This window comes from Polypterus senegalus, chromosome 11 (genome assembly GCF_016835505.1).
Source record: "Polypterus senegalus isolate Bchr_013 chromosome 11, ASM1683550v1, whole genome shotgun sequence".
Lineage (NCBI taxonomy): Eukaryota > Metazoa > Chordata > Cladistia > Polypteriformes > Polypteridae > Polypterus > Polypterus senegalus.
Genome location: NC_053164.1, coordinates 149,698,996 through 149,719,222, shown reverse-complemented (window position 1 = coordinate 149,719,222; position 20,227 = coordinate 149,698,996). Strand labels below are relative to the sequence as shown.

The following is a 20,227-nucleotide window of genomic DNA, read 5'->3' as shown; positions in this document are numbered from 1 at the left end:
CACTGTTCAGTTAGTTGTCTTCTCTTTGTTATTTCAGACCCATGTTTCTGAAAACTACTTGCTACACTCAGTTGTCAACATAGATCCAGTCACAATAATTTCTCAGACTGATGGGTGTGAAGGAAAAGACACAGCTGTGCTGGAAGTTTCAAAGGAGTATTTCAATAGTATTCAGCAGACCGGTAGTCACCAGGAGAAAGAACTTGAAGTAAGAACTGCAGAGGAACCTTCCTCAGTGGAGGAATTTCAGAATATTACAGAACCGTTCCCAGAGCACTCGGAGACAAGTCAGCTTCAGGAGATATTGGAAGACCAACAGAAATCATCAGAGCATTGTTTAGACCATATTGTCCCTACTACCTGGGAAGCATCATCTCATGAAGTAAATGTGGCAGTAGGCTTGGGTCACACCACAGAGCTCATGCAGGATGAGCCAACATCAGTTGTTCAACCTCATGTGGTTATAGAAAATCTTCAGTTGCCTCTTCAAGAATCCAATGATGTGCATGTTCCAGTAGATAGCCATCAAGGGCAAAGGGATGAGGAAAATCATGACTTTAAAACTGTTTTATGTGAAAATACAGAAAATATAGAAAATCAGCTTGGGGATCAAGTTCAGGAGGAGCTACTGGATCCCACAAAGACGGAAACACAACCCATGGTGATAGATCAACCTGAGCATGATGAGCAAAACAGCTTTGACATAGAGAAGGTGCAAGAGCCAGAGGCCAGTGGTATAAACCCAGTGTTGCCCTTGCTGTCTCCGGTCGACATGCTTCAGCACCAGATGATTGAGAAAGAGCAGCTTATATATGACCTTACACAAAAGCTGGAAGCAGCAGAAGTCAAGTCTGGAATGCTTACTCAAGAGACATCTGAGCATTATCAGGAGCTAATGGAGAAAACCGAAGAGATTTGTGCCCTGCGGAGGCAGCTCCAGGAAAAGGAGCAAGAGGCAGCCACGGCACTCCTTACCATGTCTTCCAGCGTGGATAAGATCAATGAGGAAAAGACTGCTCTGAGCAATGAGCTGGACAAACTCAAAGAACAACTTTTTAACCTGGAAGACCTAGAGCAGAAGTTTGGTACAGCTAGGGAAGGTTGGATGAAGGACAGAGAAGATCTGCTAGCTCAGCTAGATGTAACCAAGAAGGAAAGTGAACAAATGAAAAAGAAGCTTCAGACTGCCCTTGTCAGCAGGAAAGAACTTCTGAAGAAAGTGAAAGTCATGGAGGATACTTTAGAGACACACCAGGAAGGGGAAAGAACCGAGAATGATAAAGCAGTGTGTGATCTGGAGATGCTAGTCAGTGATTTGAGACATAGTTTGCAACAGAAGGAAGAATGTATTGCTTTCTTGGAGAGCCAAGTCTCCCAGCAAGTATCTGCTTCTCCCAACTCATGCTTCCCACCATCCACAGGTGAAGTAATACAGCAGGAAAGGCAGGACCTACTTCAAGAATCAAAACTGAAGGAACCAGGTGACTCTAGTGAACAAGGCAACCAGCCAGCAGAAGTGTCCAGTGTCCAAGTTGATCAACTGACAGACGTGTCTATCAACAAAGCGGAGTATGCAGAGCCAGGCCTTCCCCAAGTTGTGCCCCAAACACTTCAGAAAGATATGGAAGGGTGGAACACTGAGTGGGTAGACTTCTCTACACCACCGGAAATGGAGTCGTCCTCAGAGGTAGAGCAGGACCTACTAACTAAGTTAAGAGAACAGCTGCGTATTGAACAGGAAGCAAAGGAGAAGCTGCAGTCCCAATTGCAGGAATCTCAGTCCAATCTTGTTCAGAAACAGGCTGAGTTGAGTTCTGTTTTGCTGAATATGCAAGTACTGCAGGACAAAGAGAAGCAGATTGACTCCCTGGTGGTTGAAATGGAAGCAATGAAAGGCAACTATCAAGAGGCCGAAGCCCATGCGAAGACTCTGAAAGCTGAGATGGAAGCTGATCAGGCCAAGTCATCCATTTCTGAACTTCAGGTGGAGGTGGAAGAGTTCAAGAGATTTCTTGGCCAGAAGAATGAAGAGATCTCTGATCTGAGTCGTCAACTGAATGATCAGACTATTATCTTGAAGACATTGCAGGAGACAGTTTCAGAAAAAGACAAACTCATCTGTACTTTGCAGGAGGAGCGAAGTAAGAATCTGCAACAGGAGGAGGAGGGAGGTTCCAAGCAAAAGGAAATTCAGCGCAAACTTCAGGCTGCACTCATCTCCAGGAAAGAGGCACTGAAGGAGAGCAAAATGCTAAAAGAGGAGCTGACAATTGCAAACAGGGCCCAAGCAACTCTGACTGAAAGTATTAATGTGCTAGAAAAAAGATTGGAAGAACTGGAAGAGACCACAACAGAGGTGAAGAAGCTGAAGGAGGAGAAAATAAAACTAATTGAGGAGGTGGACCAAGCTCTGGTGCAGAACCACAGCTTGACTGCAACCTGTGACAGTCTCAAACTTGCTATGGAGGCTGTGGTGCAGGAGAAGCAGGGTCTTCAGAGGGAGCTCGCCCTTGCAAGAACAGCAACAGAAGAGGAAATTGCAGCCTGGCAGGAGAAGTTCAAAGGCCTTCAGGATGATTATGAGGTGCTACTCAAGTCCTATGAGAATGTAAGTGATGAGGCTGAACGTACGCGCAGAGTGTTAGAGGCTGCACGTCAAGAAAGACAAGACCTTCTGGCCAAAGTAAGAGCCAAAGAGACTGAGAAACAGGAGGTCCTAGACCATCTACAAGAGAGTAGGAAGGAGGTGGAAGAGATTAAAGAGAAGATGAGAAAATTTGCCAAATCCAAGCAGCAGAAGTTGCTGGAACTTGAAGAGGAGAATGAGAAACTACGCTTAGAGGTGCACTCCGTTGATGATCAAAAGCAACATGAAGAGCTTGAAGCACTTAAGAAAAAGAATGAGACTCTAGAATTGGAAATATCACAACTCCAGCAGCAGATAGAGCTGAGACTTCAAGAAGAGACCATCTGTTTGACTTATAGAATACCAGACGGACAAGTGCCTCTAGCTGTTTCAAAGCAGCAGAAAGTGATGGAGCTGGAAGGAGAAAAACAGAGCTTGGAGGAACATTCTGCTGAGGAAAGGGAGGAACAGGAAGAGTTGGAGGCATTAAGAAGGAAGACAGAAGCCCTGGAACTGGAAGTATCAGAGCTGCAGCGGCAGTTGGATATGAGGACCCCTAAAGAAACACTCTCCGTTTCCCCTTCTAGACTGCCAGATGGACAAGAACCTTTGGTGGTGCAAGATGGACATGTAAGCACTCCTGCTGCACTGGATGTCGAGGTTCAGACAGAGGAAAGAGTATCAGAGAAAGAGAGTCTCCTACAGCGCCTCCTTGTGGAAAGGGAGGCAGAGCTTCAAGAAGCTGAACTACGCAGAAGTGCTATGGAAGCTGAAAAGGATGACCTTGAGGAGAAGCTCATGAATCAGTTAGCAGAGTTGAACTGTGCTATTGCCAACAGCCAGCAGGAAGCTCTGGAGAAACAGGAGACAATTGCAGCATTGCAGGGTGTGGTAAAAGAGCTCCGACAGAAAGAGACTGACCTACAAAGGGAGCTCTTGGGGACAAAGGATGAGGCCAGGAAGGAACATGACCGGGCAGAGCAGCTGAATGAAGAGAAACTGCATCTCCAGAGGGACCAGGCTCACTTAGAGGCAGGAAGGCTCCGAGAATTTGAGCAGAAGCTAAAGTCAGCTCAGCAAGGTAAGGAAGGCAGTCAAAATTATGCCAGGCAGCTTCAGGATCTCCTCCGAGAGAAACAAGCCGAGGTCAGACAGTTGCAGAAGGACTGTATAATGTACCAAGAAAGGATAAGCAGCCTAGAGAAGTGTGTAAAAACATTGGAGCTTGAGAGGGATAAGGCCCATCAAGAGCTTCAGGTGGCCAACCACCAAGGTAAAAATCTAGAGGCAGAACTCTCACAGTATAAGGTGCGGATTGATGACATCCAAAGCGAGGCTGGAAAGGCCCTAGCTGAAAGGGAAAGGTTAAGCTCAGAACTGAGAACCCTGGAGCAGAAGGCAAAGGAGACAATTCAGGAAACTGAAAACACAGCTAAGCAGAGGTTGGAAGCTGAGCTGAACAAGCATCAAATTGAGGCCCGCCTAGCTGTGGAAAGGCTGCAGGCTTTGCAGAGGGATAAGGAAAGGGCCGAAGTCTCTGCTGCAGATGCCAGAGCTGTGGTGAAAACTAATGAAAGCCAGATCATTCTGATGCAAGCCCGTCTCGATGAGAGCCTGGCGAAGCTGGCCGCATTTGGGCGCTCCATGTCCTCACTGCAGGATGATCGAGACCGTGTGTTAGATGAAGCCCGCCAGTGGGAGAACCGTTTCCACAATAGCCTTCAAGGAAAAGAAAAAGAATTGAGGGAGCGGGAGCAGGAGTGTCGCACCCTGGCTGAGAAACTGACCCAAGAAGTGCATCTCAGGGAAGAGTTACAGGAGCAGGTTTTACGGTAAGAGATGAGTGTTTAGATCATTAGAACCATACAGTCAGTAGAAAGCCACTCCTTAGTGTCCATCTATCCTTTTCTTGGTCAGATACCAATGATATTTAGAGTCGGGAGTTAAATTCTGATTGGTGTCTTGCTCATTTCTCTTTGGGGTCAGATACGGAGGCAACATTGGATTGCTAAAGTGAAGAATTCTCACACTGCCTTATTCTTGTTACAGTAGGAGTTGGAAAAAATGGAAGTCCTTCAAATAGCTTACTTCTGGCAAGTGAATGGGGAAAAGGGAGTGTGGAATATTGTTGGTGAATGAATTTAGATAAGTGTGTATGTCGGGGTTAAACTTGTAGTTTGTGTGTTTCTGGTGTCTTGACAGATAGGTAACTGGAGTAGGACTGGTTCAGTAAACAGGATTCCTTGAAATGCTAATGACCCGGTCAGGGACGGCATTTGCTGTTGCTTAAAATAGAAAAGGGGCTTTGCAAGTGTTCAGTGGTCGATGTTTAGCATATTTGTTTTTGCAGGGGTGAAAAATTGTAGAAATTTCTACAATTTGGCACAATTGTGTTGTGATGATGTTTTTATCTAGACATTACTGATCAGTGAGTCAGGGTAAGGAGTAGAAATTTTGTGACATTGTTTTTCGGCAAATGTTTGTCACGGAATGGGTGAGCATTCTGATATAGTTGAGCAGGTTTTCTGGTTGACAGTTTCAGAGGGAAAGTTTAAAGGTTTATCTGTGATGGAGTTTGAAGTGCCATTTGGAAAGTACCACGTTGTGGGTGATCAAAAAGGTCTGAGCCTGAATCGGAAGGATGTGATTTTGCAGGTGGTCAATGATTTGCTCATATGTATTACATGCAAATTACTGTTTCCTGATATTTTTGTTTAATAGTATATATGTCTTGCTTTGATTCCAAAAAAGCAGGAAACATGCTGTCATTGAATTTATAATGCAAGGCCTTAATACTCCTTTTGCGATTCATTCACAGCCACTCGGTTTGTATCGGCCACCATCATAAGCCGCTGTCAAAAGGTGGGATGCAAAATTGCATTATATGTTGTGAGTCCGGAATGTTGAATTCTGAAATTAAGCTTCACTGCATCCGTGTTTCAAGGTGAATGTCAAGCCAATAAAATTAAACTAGCATTTTATAGCTAGTGATGAAACTTGTATTCATAAGTACGTTCAAAGTCCAAACAATAACCCATAGAAGCATGGTGACTCTCCAACAACAAAGTAATCTAACCTTCAGTTCACTGCTTACAAAGTTATGTGCTCAACTTCTTATGATGTTGAGTCCATATTGATTACATGCCTGAAAATGACCACACAACCAGTCAGTATTACACTGATTTGCTCTGGCGTTTGTGCCATGTTGACCATTGCCTTTCTGCTTCATGACAGTGCCCTGGCCACACTGCACATTTTGCAAGAGCTGCTTTGCAAAGTGTGGATTTGAACAGATGCACAGTCACTGTTCTCTAGACTTGGCCACGTTTAGCTACGATCTATGGTCCTTTCCTTGTCAATGATGACGATATGAAGTCACATAGGGAAGACAAAATGTTTCATCTGAGTGACACAGAAAAGCTTCTTGAAGTTTAAAATAAATGTAATGGTGTCCCTGGGGATTATGTTGAAAAATAAAACATGTTTATTTTTACTGGTATTACACTTGGTAGAGCTATAGTCCTGTAAATAGCATTCACACACAGTTGTCCTTATGGGCCAGTACTGTATCAAAGATAAAGGTGATGGCATCCTCTGTGGATCTACTGTAGCGATGTGCAAACTGTAATGAATCCAGTTCTTTTGGCAGATAAGTAATTCTTAAGTAGCCCCTCAACACTTCATCGCTTACAGGTTTTAGTGCAACGAGACAATAGTCATTCAGGCACATTGGATGTGATTTCTTAGGCACAAGGACAGTGGTGGTGTTTTAAATCATGTTGATTCAATGGACTGGGTTTAAAAGAGATTTAATATTACTGTAATAAATTATTAATCTTATCTGCCAGAGGGGTGTCAGCATTCACTGTGGTGGGAGCAGTTGCTTTATAGTCAGTTATTGTCTGCAGAATTTGCCATGTGTACCAAAGAGTGGACTGTTCAAATTGTCCCTTCACTTTCTTCACTTATCATCACTTAGTGGCTTTCACAGCTCTCCTTAAATTGTATGAGGCAGCTTTCTAATTGTTCATATTCACAGACACAAGCCCTGAGTTGTTTATCAATGATGCACGTGTTTAGTGCAGGGCTATTCAATTGGCGGCCCGCGGGCCACATGCGGCCCAGAATCAACCTCCGAGTGGCCCAGCCCGTGCTTCCGCCCATAGATAATAAATTAATACATATTATTCATAAATTGTTATTTAATATAATTTAATATATATATATATCATATTAATATAAAAATATAGTATATTAATATAAATATAAAGTATTTATGTCTATGGTCCCGCCAAAAATGCGTATTCCTACGTAAATTACATAGCCTGCAACACGCAAGCAATGCAGAGCGTGCCGGTAGTAGCTTAGATTACTATCAATATGTCTTTCTCAACACTGAAACGTAAAATTGCCAATGAAAACCGTAAGTTTAACCCTGCCTGGACTGACAAATACTTGTTTATTTTACCGCCACATCCAAACGCCAAACCGATGTGTTTAATTTGTAATGAGTGCGTTGGAGTATTTAAAGAGTACAATGTGCGGAGGCATCATGTTGAGAAACACCACACTTTTCGCACCAATTTTCCAGAGGGATCTCAAGAGAGGGCTGCAAAAGTGCAGAGTTTGATTGAATCTTACAACCAGAGCAGTACTAACATGGTGCGGTCATTCACAGCCCAAGAGAGAGCTACTGCAGCATCCCTTCGTGTTTCCTGGATACTGGCAAAAAAGAAAAGGCCATTCACAGACTCTGACACCGTGAAGGACTGTATGCTGGCTGTCGTGAATGAGGTGATAAATGACGATAAAATGAAAATGAGCGTGGTATCTGCTATAAAAAACGTACTCCTGTCAGATACTTCAAACATTCGTAGGGTTGAAATTTTTGCTGCCGATGTGTATGAAACACTGTTAAGAGACCTGATGAAAGCCGATACTATGTCTATAGCAGTAGATGCAACAACAACAACAACAACAACATTTATTTATATAGCACATTTTCATACAAACAGTAGCTCAAAGTGCTTTACATATTAAAGAATAGAAAAAATGAAAGACATAATTATAAAAAATAAATCAACATTAACATCGAATAAGAGTAAGGTTCAATGGCCAGGGGACAGAAAAACAAAAAACTCCAGACGGCTGGAGAAAAATAAAATCTGTAGGGATTCCAGACCATGAGACCGCCCAGTCCCCTCTGGGCATTCTACCTAACATAAATGAAACAGTCCTCTTTGGATTTAGGGTTCTCACGGAAGGGCTTGATGATGATGATGGTCACGTAGACTTCTTCCTTTTAATCCGTCCATCATTGTTGGAGCATCATGAAGCTTTGAGTAGGTGGAGGTGGCGCAGGCCACCACCACAAAGAAACCGGAAAAAGAAACAGAAAAGAGAGTAGGGGTCAGTACCGATTTTAGAGCCACCATGAATAGTTGTTATGATGAATTGAACATACAGAGTATCAGGATTAAGTTAAATTACGATTAAAATGAAGTTATAAAAAGGCCATGTTAAAGTAATGTGTTTTCAGCAGTGTTTTAAAGTGCTCTACTGTATCAGCCTGGCGAATTCCTATTGGCAGGCTATTCCAGATTTTAGGTGCATAACAGCAGAAGGCCGCCTCACCACTTCTTTTAAGTTTTGTTCTTGGAATTCTAAGGAGACACTCATTTGAGGATCTGAGGTTACGATTTGGAATATAAGGTGTCAGACATTCCGATATATAAGATGGGGCGAGATTATTTAAGGCTTTATAAACCATAAGCAGAATTTTAAAGTCAATTCTGAATGACACAGGTAACCAGTGTAGTGACATCAAAACTGGAGAAATGTGTTCTGATTTTCTTTTCCTAGTTAGGATTCTAGCAGCTGCATTCTGCACTAGTTGCAAACGATTTATATCTTTCTTTGGGTAGTCCTGAGAGGAGTGCGTTACAGTAATCTAGTCGACTGAAAACAAACGCGTGAACTAATTTCTCAGCATCTTTCAGTGATATAAGAGGTCTAACTTTACTTATGTTTCTTAAGTGAAAAATGCTGTCCTAATGATCTGATTAATATGTGATTTAAAATTCAGATTACAGTCAACAATCACCCCTAAGCTTTTTACCTCCGTCTTGACTTTTAATCCTAATGTATCCAGTTTATTTCTAATAGCCTCATTGTATCCATTATTGCTGATCACTAAAATTTCAGTTTTCTCTTTATTTAACTTGAGAAAATTACTATTCATCCATTCTGAGATACTAGTCAGACATTGTGTTAGTGAATCAATAGAATCAGGGTCATCAGGTGCTATTGATAAGTACAGCTGTGTGTCATCAGCATAGCTGTGGTAGCTCACGTTGTGCCCTGAGATAATCTGACCTAACGGAAGCATGTAGATTGAGAATAACAGCGGACCCAGGATAGAGCCTTGTGGAACACCATATTGGATATCATGTGTCTTGAGTTGTAATTCCCACAACTAACAAAATATTTTCTCCCTGTCAGGTAGGATTCAAACCAATTTAAGACACTGCCAGAGAGGCCCACCCATTGACTAAGGCGATTTCTAAGAATGTTGTGATCAATGGTGTCAAATGCAGCACTCAGATCTAAGAGGATGAGAACAGATAAATGGCCTCTGTCTGCATTTACCCGCAAGTCATTTACTACTTTAACGAGTGCAGTTTCTGTGCTGTGATTTGTTCTAAAACCTGACTGAAATTTATCAAGAATAGCATGTTTATTTAGGTGGTCATTTAACTGCATAATGACTGCCTTCTCTAGAACTTTACTTAAGAAGGCAGGTTAGAGATGGGTCTAAAATTTTCAAGAGCTGAGGGGTCAAGATTATGTTTCTTAAGTAGGGGTTTAACTACAGCAGTCTTAAGACAGTCTGGGAAGACCCCAGTATCTAGTGACGAATTTACTATGTCAAGAACATTATCAATTAGAACGCCTGATACTTCTTTGAAAAACCTTGTTGGTATCGGGTCAAGGACGAGGTGGAGGGTTTTAATTGAGATATTATTTTTGTAAATCAGGTAAATCTATCCTAGTGAAAGAGTTTAATTTGTTTATAACAGGATGTTGGGGTTTAGGGGATCCTTAGTGTTGGGGAGATATACTATGTTATTTCTAATATCATTAATTTTTGATTGAAAATACAGCGACAGCCTCACAGGTTTCACTGGAAGCACTTAGGAGGCATTCCTTTGAGCTACCTGGGTTTAGTAGGTGATCAATTGTTGAAAATAAGACTCTAGGATTACTAGCATTGTTATTTATAATATTAGAGAAATAGCAGCGTCTCTCAAGACGGACAGTGTTATTGTATTCTGTTATTTTGACTTTTAATATTTCGTGGTGGATAGTAAGTTTAGTCTTCCTCCATTGACGCTCAGCTCTACGGCATGTTCTCTTTAAATCAGACACTCTTTGGGTCTTCCATGGTATACAATGCTAGAAGATTTTTTCACTGTCTTTTCAGGTGCAACTATGTCAACAGCAGCTCTCACTTTAGAATTAAATCTTTCCACCTTACTATTTACATTGTCCTCGCTATTATAGCTGGCACTATAAACGGACTGATTGCTTAAAATGTTTGTAAGTTTTAAAGCTGCTGCGAATCAAAGAAGCGTTTTTAACAATATGCTTCTCATGAGTGTTTTTATCATTATTTCTATATTAAAAGTAGAAGAAAATGGTCTGATAGACCAATATCAATGATCTGTTTTATATCAACTTTCAGTCCTTTAGTAATCACTAAGTCTAATGTATGACCTGCTTTATGTGTAGGCTGATTTATGAGTTGTCTCAAATCAAAAGAATCCAGGAGGTTCATAAATTCTTTTACTTTTAGATCACACTGATTATCTATATGAAAATTAAAGTCGCCAACTATTAGGAGTGTGTCATATTTAGTAAATAAAATTGACATTAAGTCAGAGAATTCCTCAAAAACGCGTTATATTTAGGAGGTCTATACACGGATAGTATTAGAACTTGAGAATCTCCATGAATAACAACGGCGAGATACTCAAAGGACTTGAACTTACCAAAACTGACATCTTTACATTTTAATCGCTCGAGTAAATGTTAGCCAATCCGCCCCCTTTTCCCTGGCGGTTTGAATGAGTAAAACTGTAATCCGGAGGCAGATTCGATTAAAACTGACGCGCATCTGAATTCAGCCATGTTTCATTTAGTGCAATAAGATCTATTTTTTATCACTAATAAGATCGTTGATAAAAACGTTTTGTTAGTTAAAGCTCTGACATTTAATAGTGCCATATTTAATGTTTGGAGGTGCAGAGATGAGTACTATGTGCGTTATTGTTATTTGGAATAGGAACTAAATTATTATTATTAGCCGCTCTGTGTATATTTTTGTTTAATCTGTGATCTGTTTTATAGTTTTAATACATTGTTCCTCTAAAATAGTGATTTTAATTAGATTATTGGAGTTTATGCCGTATTTCCTAGGTTTTCTACGTGCATTGAGATTGCTTATTACAGTATTAATGGTGTGAACTTTAACGGAAGACTCTATTAAACATTCATCATGTCCTGGCACAGCAGTATTATTTCGGAAGGGGTTAAGAGCAGAGATAGATAGTCAAGAAAACGAATTACCTTCGATATGTTTTCGGAGAGAACCCGGGCGCCGAAACTGTTCGGATGCAGGCCATCACGCTTGAAGAGACGCGCCTTTCCAAAAGAGATTCCAATTGTTGATGAAGCCGACATCCTTCTTCTTGCAGAAACCCTGTAGCCAGTTGTTCAACCCTAGCAGACGACTGTAGTACTCGTTGGATCGTCTGACGAGAGGTAGTGGACCCGAAACGAAGATCTTTGCCGATGGGGTCCTCTCCTTCGTGTCTCTAATCAGAGCTGCGAAGTCAGCCTTCAGGATTTCTGATTGTCGGTGCCTTATATCGTTTACGCCGGCATGCAAGACGATTGATCCAACTGCCCTCTCCTTGTGTTTCTCGTAGACTGCTGGCGCACGTTTCATTACATCTCGGACACGAGCACCGGGAAAACAAGAAACAAACGATTTTGCATTAGGGCATGCGACATTAAGGTTTCTAACGATGGAATCACCTACCACTAATACATCACCAGGTGCTGAAGGCGAAATGGGGACGCGTAGAGGGTCAAACCGGTTCTTAGATAAAATGCTCGCCTGTGCCGATGGAGGTGCTCTGGCCTTGAACCCCCGCCTGCATAGCTGAAATCCACCGAGGTCAGCAGCGGCGTCGCTCCTACGAGACGCGGGGTGAGGTCGGCACAACGCGGGGTTGATGTTTCGCCGGTTCCAGATGGCAAGGACGGTTTATCCAACAGCCGGGCCTTCAGATTTCTCAGGTATTTCCGTCGGGACAGGAGTTTCTGAATCTTTTCATCAAGTGCTTGGAGTTCCTCAATTACGATTTCAACGCGAGTTACCCCACTGTCGGCCATTTTCTACTTCGTACCCTAGGAGAAATGAGAGAGAGAGAGAGGTTAGGATCACGGGCTCAGTTGTGCATATATGTCCGTTTCTTTGATGGCAAATGCTTCCGAGAGGAGCTGCTCGGCCTGCTGCCGTTAGAAGGACACACAACTGGCGATATAGCCTTTGGGAAAATTTCCGCCTTTTTTAAAGACAGTGGTCTGGATATGAAGCGTGTGTACATGCTTGTGACAGATGGGGCTCCGTCCATGACAGGAAAGTGAATGGTTTGGCAGCACGTTGGTCCGCTGTTGCACCTCAGTTGATCTCCTTACACTGCATTGTGCATCAGGCGGTGTTGTGCGCAAAACTAAGCGGGGCGCTCAAAACGACAATGGACAGTGTTTTATGGCTATAATTAATTTTATTCGCTCCACATCAAGCCTCCAACACCGCTTATTCCGCATGCTGCTGTCAGAAATGTCTGCTGAGCACCACGACCTTCTTTTGCATAATGACGTGAGGTGGCTGTCCAAAGGCAAAGCACTGGAGTGTTTCTGCGGTCTCAGAGAATAGATCATAACTTTCCTCCGCGGCAGCAAGCAAAAAAAGGCAGAAACGCACTTGAGTCACATACTGGACGACAACTTCATGGCCGATGCCTGCTTTCTGAGCGACATATTCAAACACCTGAACGATCTTAATTTGGGACTACAAGGCAGAGACAAAACTGTCATCGACCTTGTGGAACAGATGCGCGCATTCCAAGTTAAACTGGACCTTTTCGCAAATGATTTGAGCACAGGCCGAATGCTGCATTTTCCAACACTCTGCAAATGCATCTCATCCCCCGCACAAATCACGGATGTGCTGACAGATTTCATTGCAATGTTGAAAAATAACTTTGCTGGTCGATTGGATGGACTTGATCTGCCCACAGAGTTGGCCGTTTTTGTCAGAGACCCGTTCACTGTTGCAATAGAAGGGGACTTATCCGCCATAGCTAAGAAATTGGTCCCTTCCATTGACGAGGGGGAATTCACACTCGAACTTGTTGACATGCAGTTATCTGTAACCATGGCACAGGAGCTTTCCACTAACGGGCCTGCAATGTTTTGGAGTGATGTCAACGCACATCAGTTCCCTAACATTAAGAAAGTAGCGATCGTCATGCTCATTATGTTTGGATCAACATATACATGTGAGTCAAGTTTTTCACACATGATCTCCATAAAAAGCAACTCTCGTTGCTCCCTGACTGACCATACTCTCCACCAATGCCTTCGAATTGCATTGACAAATTACGAGCCTAAAGTCACTGCTCTTGTTCAAAACAAAAAATGTCACTTCTCCCACTAAGTCAGCAGGGTAACTGTAGCCTACAATACATCAATATAATGTGGGATGTGTAACAGAGGCATGTCTAATCACACATGGTGATTTAAAATATGTTCCTTCAGTGTTGTTATAGTTGTGAATACTGTGCACTTTTTATTTTATGCACTTTGAGATGTTCCTGGGTCAAATGTGTGCAAGTTGTTTATTTCGTTTCAAAAGGAAACAATGTTATTTCTAATAGCCTACTACTGTGCACTATTTTGTTTTATGCACTTTGTGATCAGATAGGTCAGATATGTAGCCTAGGTCAGTTTTTTTTTCTTTTGTAAGTGGAAAAAATAGGGGCTACCTCAGATTCTGTTAATTCAGCTCTTTTTGTATGCACCTTTTGCTCTGCAAACTGACCAAAGTTAAAAAAGAAACAACGAATAAACCTTATGTTTTTCAATAAATTTGTGTTGGTTTTAAAATTTGTAATTACGAGCTGCTTTGCCGCTAAAATGACTGGCCCAGCTAACCTTCTTGGTTTGACAATCTGGCCCAACTGAATTTGTAATTGAATAGCCCTGGTTTAGTGCATCACAGATGGCTTTGTCCTTGCATGGTTTTTGGTTTTGGTATGTCTTGATGATGACTTTTCTTGTGGTTTCATTTATGAGAAATGCAATATAAGAAGTCACAGCTCCTGTAAACACATTGATGATGTCATTAAAGCTGCACCTGAACATTTCCTAGTCAGCAACACTCAGTGCATCCATGAGAATGGCCTCTGATTGGTCTGTGCAATGCACAATCTTGCACATGGCTGGAGCTTCCTGCTTTAACTTTTGTTTGTGTATGGGCAATAGTCGAGTATCCTGTTCCCTCTGGTAGAACTTACAGTATAGTGTGCTGATAAAAGTTTGGCATTACCTTTTCCAATTCCAATATCTGTTAAGATCATTGGTAGAAATTTAAAGTTACCTTGGGCTGAATGCCTGGATGATTGAATAAATACAATATTTGATGGAATGACTTCAGACCTTACTAGTTAGTGGACATTATCTGTGAGGAAATGAAGGGTGAATTGTACAAGTAATAATGACTTCTGGGTATTTATAGATAATGGAATCAGGTTGAGTTTGGGGGCATTTTTAGATTGGCAGTCATGGAGTTTGAAGGTTGCTTATTTTTAATTAAGAGTACTGGTTTGTCATCTGTAGTCCCCAAACCCTACAACTTGCATGGTGACCTTTATAACCCCAGTAGGGTTGCAAGACCCTTAAATCCCAGTCTAACAAGACATTTTTTTGTCTTTTTAAAGTTCTGTGATTTATTGAAGGTTTGTGTGTTGAACCATGAATAATACCACCTGACCTGCCAGCCCTAACTCCCGTGATATCCTTTTTTAACAGACTGGAAAACTGCTGCTCTGATCTGACCTCCAGGATTCAGGCAGCTGAAAACAAACACCAGCAAGCACAGGATGCATTATTGGATGAAGTCAAGCATCTCCGCAAACTGCTGGAAGAGTCTGAGACGAGTTTGATGGAGGCCCAGAAAGACCTGGCTGCTTTACGAGATAGTGAAGCAACTGTGAGGGAGAGCTGCTTTTCCCTGGAGAAAAGCCTTGACAAAGAAAAGGAAGCACAGGAGGCTCTGGAGAAAGCCCTTAGGGTCCTGGAGGCAGAAAACCATCAGCAACGTCTCAGTACAGAGCAACTGCAAGCTGACCTACGGGCGTCAAAAGAGCTGACCGAGCTCCTGCAGGGACAACTGGCCATGAAAGAGCAGAAGGAAGTAGAGCTTCTTGAAGCTAACGAATTGGCTTTGGCCCAGGCTGTTGAGGAGGCTCGCACACCACTGGAGTCAAGAGTGAAAACGTTAGAGAGTGAAGTTGCCCAGAGGCAGCTGGAGGCACAGGAACTGCAGGAGAAAGCCAGGAGAGCCGTAGAGGAAAGTAGCCAGAATCGTTCACAGCTTGTTGCCTTCACCAGCTCTATGACATCCCTTCAGAATGACCGAGACAGGATCCTGAGTGACTACAAGCAGCTGGAAGCCCGTCACCTGCAGGCCATTCTAGAGAAGGATACATTGATTCAAGAGGCAGCAGCTGAGAATAACCGACTCAAGCAGGAGCAGAGAGGGCTACTGGCCAAGGTAGATGACTTGAATGCTGATAATGCCAAGCTGGGTGCACAACTTCTTCGCTATCGGCAGGACTTGACGCAAGTGCTTGGCATGAAGGACTCCCAGCACAAGCAGCTTTTGAAGGCCCAACTTGAAAGAATTGAGGCTCTTGAAGTGGAGAAGGCAAAGTTGGAAAAGCAAGAAGAAGCAGCACAGCAGGTCATTCAGGCCTTGGAGCAAGACAAGCAAGAGCTAATGGATAAGCTCAAGCAGACCCCTACTGAGTCAGAACTTCATGCTTTGCAGGAGAAGCTCCTAATTCTTGAAGCAGAGCTAGAGGACAAGGTGAAGGTTGCAGTGGAGAAAGACACTGGCATTCTGAGAAATGAAGCTGAGACAGCAGAAGAAAGGGTTGCAGAGCTAGCCCGTGACTTGATGGAGATGGAACAGAAGTTACTGACAGTCACCGAAGAGGCACAGGAGCTCCGTGCCGAGAATGCATCCTTTGGGAAAGCCATGGATTCCTTGCAGAACAGTAGAGATGAGACACTCAAGGAGCTAGAAGCACTTAGAAGCATGGACACCAAGCTGATACTGGCTCAGGTACAGGAAGAAAGGGACCAGCTTGCAGATGAACTGACACGGATCAAATTGGTGCATGAGGGCAAACAGAAATCCTCCGGAAGTCATTCCCAACAGGAGGTGCAGAGTCTACGGAATGCCCTGTCAGCACTACAGTGTGAGAGGGAGAGACTGGTGAGTGCATATTGATTTGTAAGATGTGTGGGACAGCTGGATGGCCACTCTTTCAGAGGAGCATTTCTGATTTGTTTATTGTTATTGCCTCACAACTCTATGGACTCAGAGTTTAACTTCTGTTTGAATGTTGCATATTGCCCTAGAATCTTTGTGGGCTTTCTCTACCACTACTGCACATCTCACAGAATAGGCAGTGTAGGCTAAAGGCACATCTGAATTAGCCCAGTAAATAGGCGTCTGGCATGGTTTCTGCCTTCTGAATGATGCTGCTGGGTAATCTCTGAACCCCTTTAGTGAGAATGGAAGGATCTGACGGATTATCTACCCTTAAAATGCTTGAAAGACAATGTGACATAGAAGTGCCATATTCAAAATGCTTATAGCATAGAAAACATGGGCATTTTGTATGTGTTTCATGTATCGCTGGGCAATATATCAGATTTTTGATTCAATATTTAAGTAAAATCTATATGCAAAAGCCAACATCGCAATGTTCAGCACTTTTAGTTTTCCACAACTTTTTTTCTGAATGTTAAATAAAACTCCCCAAAAAAACTCCAGCACTCTTACTAAGACTGACTACGATGGCTCTGCCCATGTTGCGTGGTGGTGTGAAGTGTCAGGGGAAAAAAAAAATAAAGAGGGGATCAGCAGAAGAAGAGTTTAGAACAGGTGGTGTTAGCACTGCCTTTTGAAGATAGTGTGGATTTTCCTAGAATGACAATCAGATAAGTACATTAACCAGTAATTCACATCATGCCAGAAGTCACACGTCCATCCAGCGTTAATCCTCATCCATCTATCCAACAGCCTTCATTAATGAAACATTACAAACAGAAATAAAAATAGCAGCCTTTAAAGTTTTTTTTGTTGTGTGAATTATTCAAGGTACATGTGTCAGTGTGGGGTAAACTGTATTCTTGACAATTTTTATTTTGACTTTGTATTTTTTGTGGCAGGTGAATCGAGTTTCCAATTACAATAGTGGATATTCATCAGATATTGCGTTCATTTTGAGCTAAATACTGTAACAGCTTCTGGGGTGTGAAAGACAGAGGAATAGGTTTAGCACTCTTGGAAGTTCCTTTCAGGGCTATTGCCTTCCTCAGCTGCTTCTCCATGCTGCACAGGTCTTGTGCGGCCCCATACACTCCGGACTGGGTAGCTTCAATACCTGTGTCCATGCGCAGCCAGCTTCAACCTAACTCTACTCACCAAGGGTTACGTATACTCCATAAATGCATCCGGCCATGCATTCAGGCCAGTAGGCTTAAAGAACACTTTGACTGTGTGCCCCCTTCATATCAGTTCCTGTGAGTCTCTAAATCAGGGGTGTCGAACTCTGGGCCTGGAGGGCCGCAGTGGCAGCAGGTTTTCATTCAAAGTCTTTTTCTAATCCGTGATCAGTTTTCACTGCTAATTAAATTCTTCTTCCCTTCATTTTCATAGCCCTGTTTTTAAGGATTCAGTGCTCCGAGTTGATCCTTCTCTTCAGTAATTGACTGCCAAACAGAAATGAGACATGAAATGAGCCAACAGATGAGCAGCTAAACTGGGGCTTCAAACTCCAACCAATTTCACTCCAACCAGTTTCTTAAAGAGAAGCCAATTCTTGCTGTTAATCAAACTCATTTTTTAATTCCATGGCTTGTTGCTGCTCTCATTCTGCCACAGCAGACATTTTGAAAACTGTTGTTTTTCTGTTCTTTCTAAGAGCACCATCAAAATGTTTTGGTGACCTGAGAGATCAACCTTACCATCACCTCTCTTTAATTTCAGATATTATGTGATGGGCACAGGGGAGCTGGTCATGTGGCGGCTTGTTTTGTGTCTCATTATTGTTTGGCTGCTAAGTAAGGAAAAAGAAACAACAAGGGGCCTGAGTCAAGTTATTTAAAATTAAGGCAAAAGAAGTAAATTAGCAGCAAAAGCTGTTCACTAATGAAGAAGATGGTAAGAATGAAAACCTTCAGCCACTGCAGCGCTCTAGGGCCGGAGTTCGACACCCGTGGTCTAAAGACTGGCTTCTCCGTGTATTGTCACCTCTGTGACATCTCACGGCCCCCTGAGGAGAGTGGCCCTCTCACGTCTGGTGATATTGGAATCCTTTGAGATTATTAATCCAATGTGCATGTCTGTGAGCAGAGGTTAATCATAACATAATAAAATATCAATTAATAAAATACAAATCTCTACTTTTTATAAAAAAGTTTTATTAGGGAAATGTTACTTCATTGTTTGTGTAGTTTAGAAAAGGAAAGTTTTACTCCATTTCCACCAAAGTACCATTGCCCTGCTCTGAATTTCAAGCACCCCTTTACAGATTCTTACCTGGTGGCAGCCCTGTGAAGTGCCCACAAATACCGTAGAGGACTAAATGATTCAAGAAGCAGGGCTCACTAGACTGGTAAATGTTATAAAATAGATACCCACATGCACCATAGGCGAGTAAAAGCATGGGTGTGCAAATACATAATTTGGGACCATTACTAATCGTTTTAATCATTAAATGGTAAATGTATAATAAACATCCATCCATCCACTATCCAACCCGCTATATCCTAACTACAGGGTCACGGGGGTCTGCTGGAGCCAATCCCAGCCAACACAGGGCACAAGGCAGGAAACAAACCCCGGGCAGGGTGCCAGCCCACCGCAGGGCACACACCAAGCACACACTATGGACAATTTAGGATCGCCAATACACCTAACCTGCATGTCTTTGGACTGTGGGAAGAAACCGGAGTACCCGGGGGAAATCCACGCAGACACGGGGAGAACATGCAAGCTCCATGCAGGGAGGACCCGGAAAGTGAACCCGGGTCTCCTAACTACGAGGCAGCAGTGCTACCACTTGCGCCACTGTGCCGCCATAATAAACATTTACCCATGTCTTGTAATAAGTGATTAGCATGGTAGTGAATCAAGTTTTTCAATCCTGTTTCTCTTTAACTGTTATTGTAAGTAATGTTTTCAGAGTGGCAGATGCAGATATGCAGTGCATACATTGGAAACTCAAATGTTAGTAGAGGTGATATAAAACAACAAGTGAGACGATGCCTGCTGGGTACAGAATTCATGTGCATCTGGCAACTAAGTGAACTGATTCGAAAGTCGAAGCATTTTACATTTATTTACTTTATCCAAGAATCGGTTATTACATTTTTGTTTATTAAATACTTTTGTAACAATGAGTCATATTCAGAAGTAATATATATGTGTTAGTAGACTAGATTAATTTTAACAGCACTTTACAATGGAGTTCAAAATGGAGCACAAACAGGTTTGTGGTGGCCCGCCCAGTAGGTTTACATACACAGCACATTGCAATTCAGTTGATGTGAAAATGGCACCAATTCATGTGTGTTGGTGGTGGACGGTCTGTGACTAATTGTTCAGATTTCTTAAACATTAATAGATATTTTCAGTTACTTATTATTAGGTACTATACTACTGTATTGAATGTATGTCCAATAGAGTAGTACCCAATAATTAGCAACTGAAAATATGTATTAATACAAAATGACCAATGTTAGCATAAAGTCACTATTACTGTATAAAAGGAGAAAAGGAACTGAAATAAGTTCCCTATCTAGCTATTATTATTAGTCAGAATGCAGTAATTCATTAAAACTCTATAAACCAAGAACTTGGAAAGGAACTGATTTATTGTATAACAGGAATACGAATAGTACACGATGGGCAAGAAGATCAGGGGCTTGCCGCAATTGTTCATGTATGTCTGGGACTGAAAGATCGGGCCGAAGCCACTGAAGCCTCCCAACAGTCTGTCCTGTGTTTGTATCAGTTAGGGCAGCTAACACCTTTCTAGTGTAATTAATTATTTCAAACACCATTTAGCTGCAGGTTGCTAGCATTGGTTCTTTACACTAATAATCTGCAGATATTACAGTACTTCAATTCAAACTTGTACAGAACATGTTTACATATTTGCTTTCTCCTTC

The 20,227-nt window shown here is 42.3% G+C and overlaps 1 protein-coding gene across 3 annotated transcripts in view; it reads left to right on the top strand.

Moving 5' to 3' along the window:
- golgb1 (golgin B1) overlaps positions 1–20,227 on the top strand; it is a 40,604-nt gene that overhangs the window by 16,892 nt on the left and 3,485 nt on the right. For all 3 annotated transcript variants that reach the window (XM_039769858.1, XM_039769857.1, XM_039769859.1), the window contains 2 exons: positions 38–4,458; positions 14,789–16,259. In XM_039769858.1, coding sequence (XP_039625792.1) covers positions 38–4,458; positions 14,789–16,259 — 5,892 coding nt within the window. The remainder of the gene's footprint in view (positions 1–37; positions 4,459–14,788; positions 16,260–20,227) is intronic.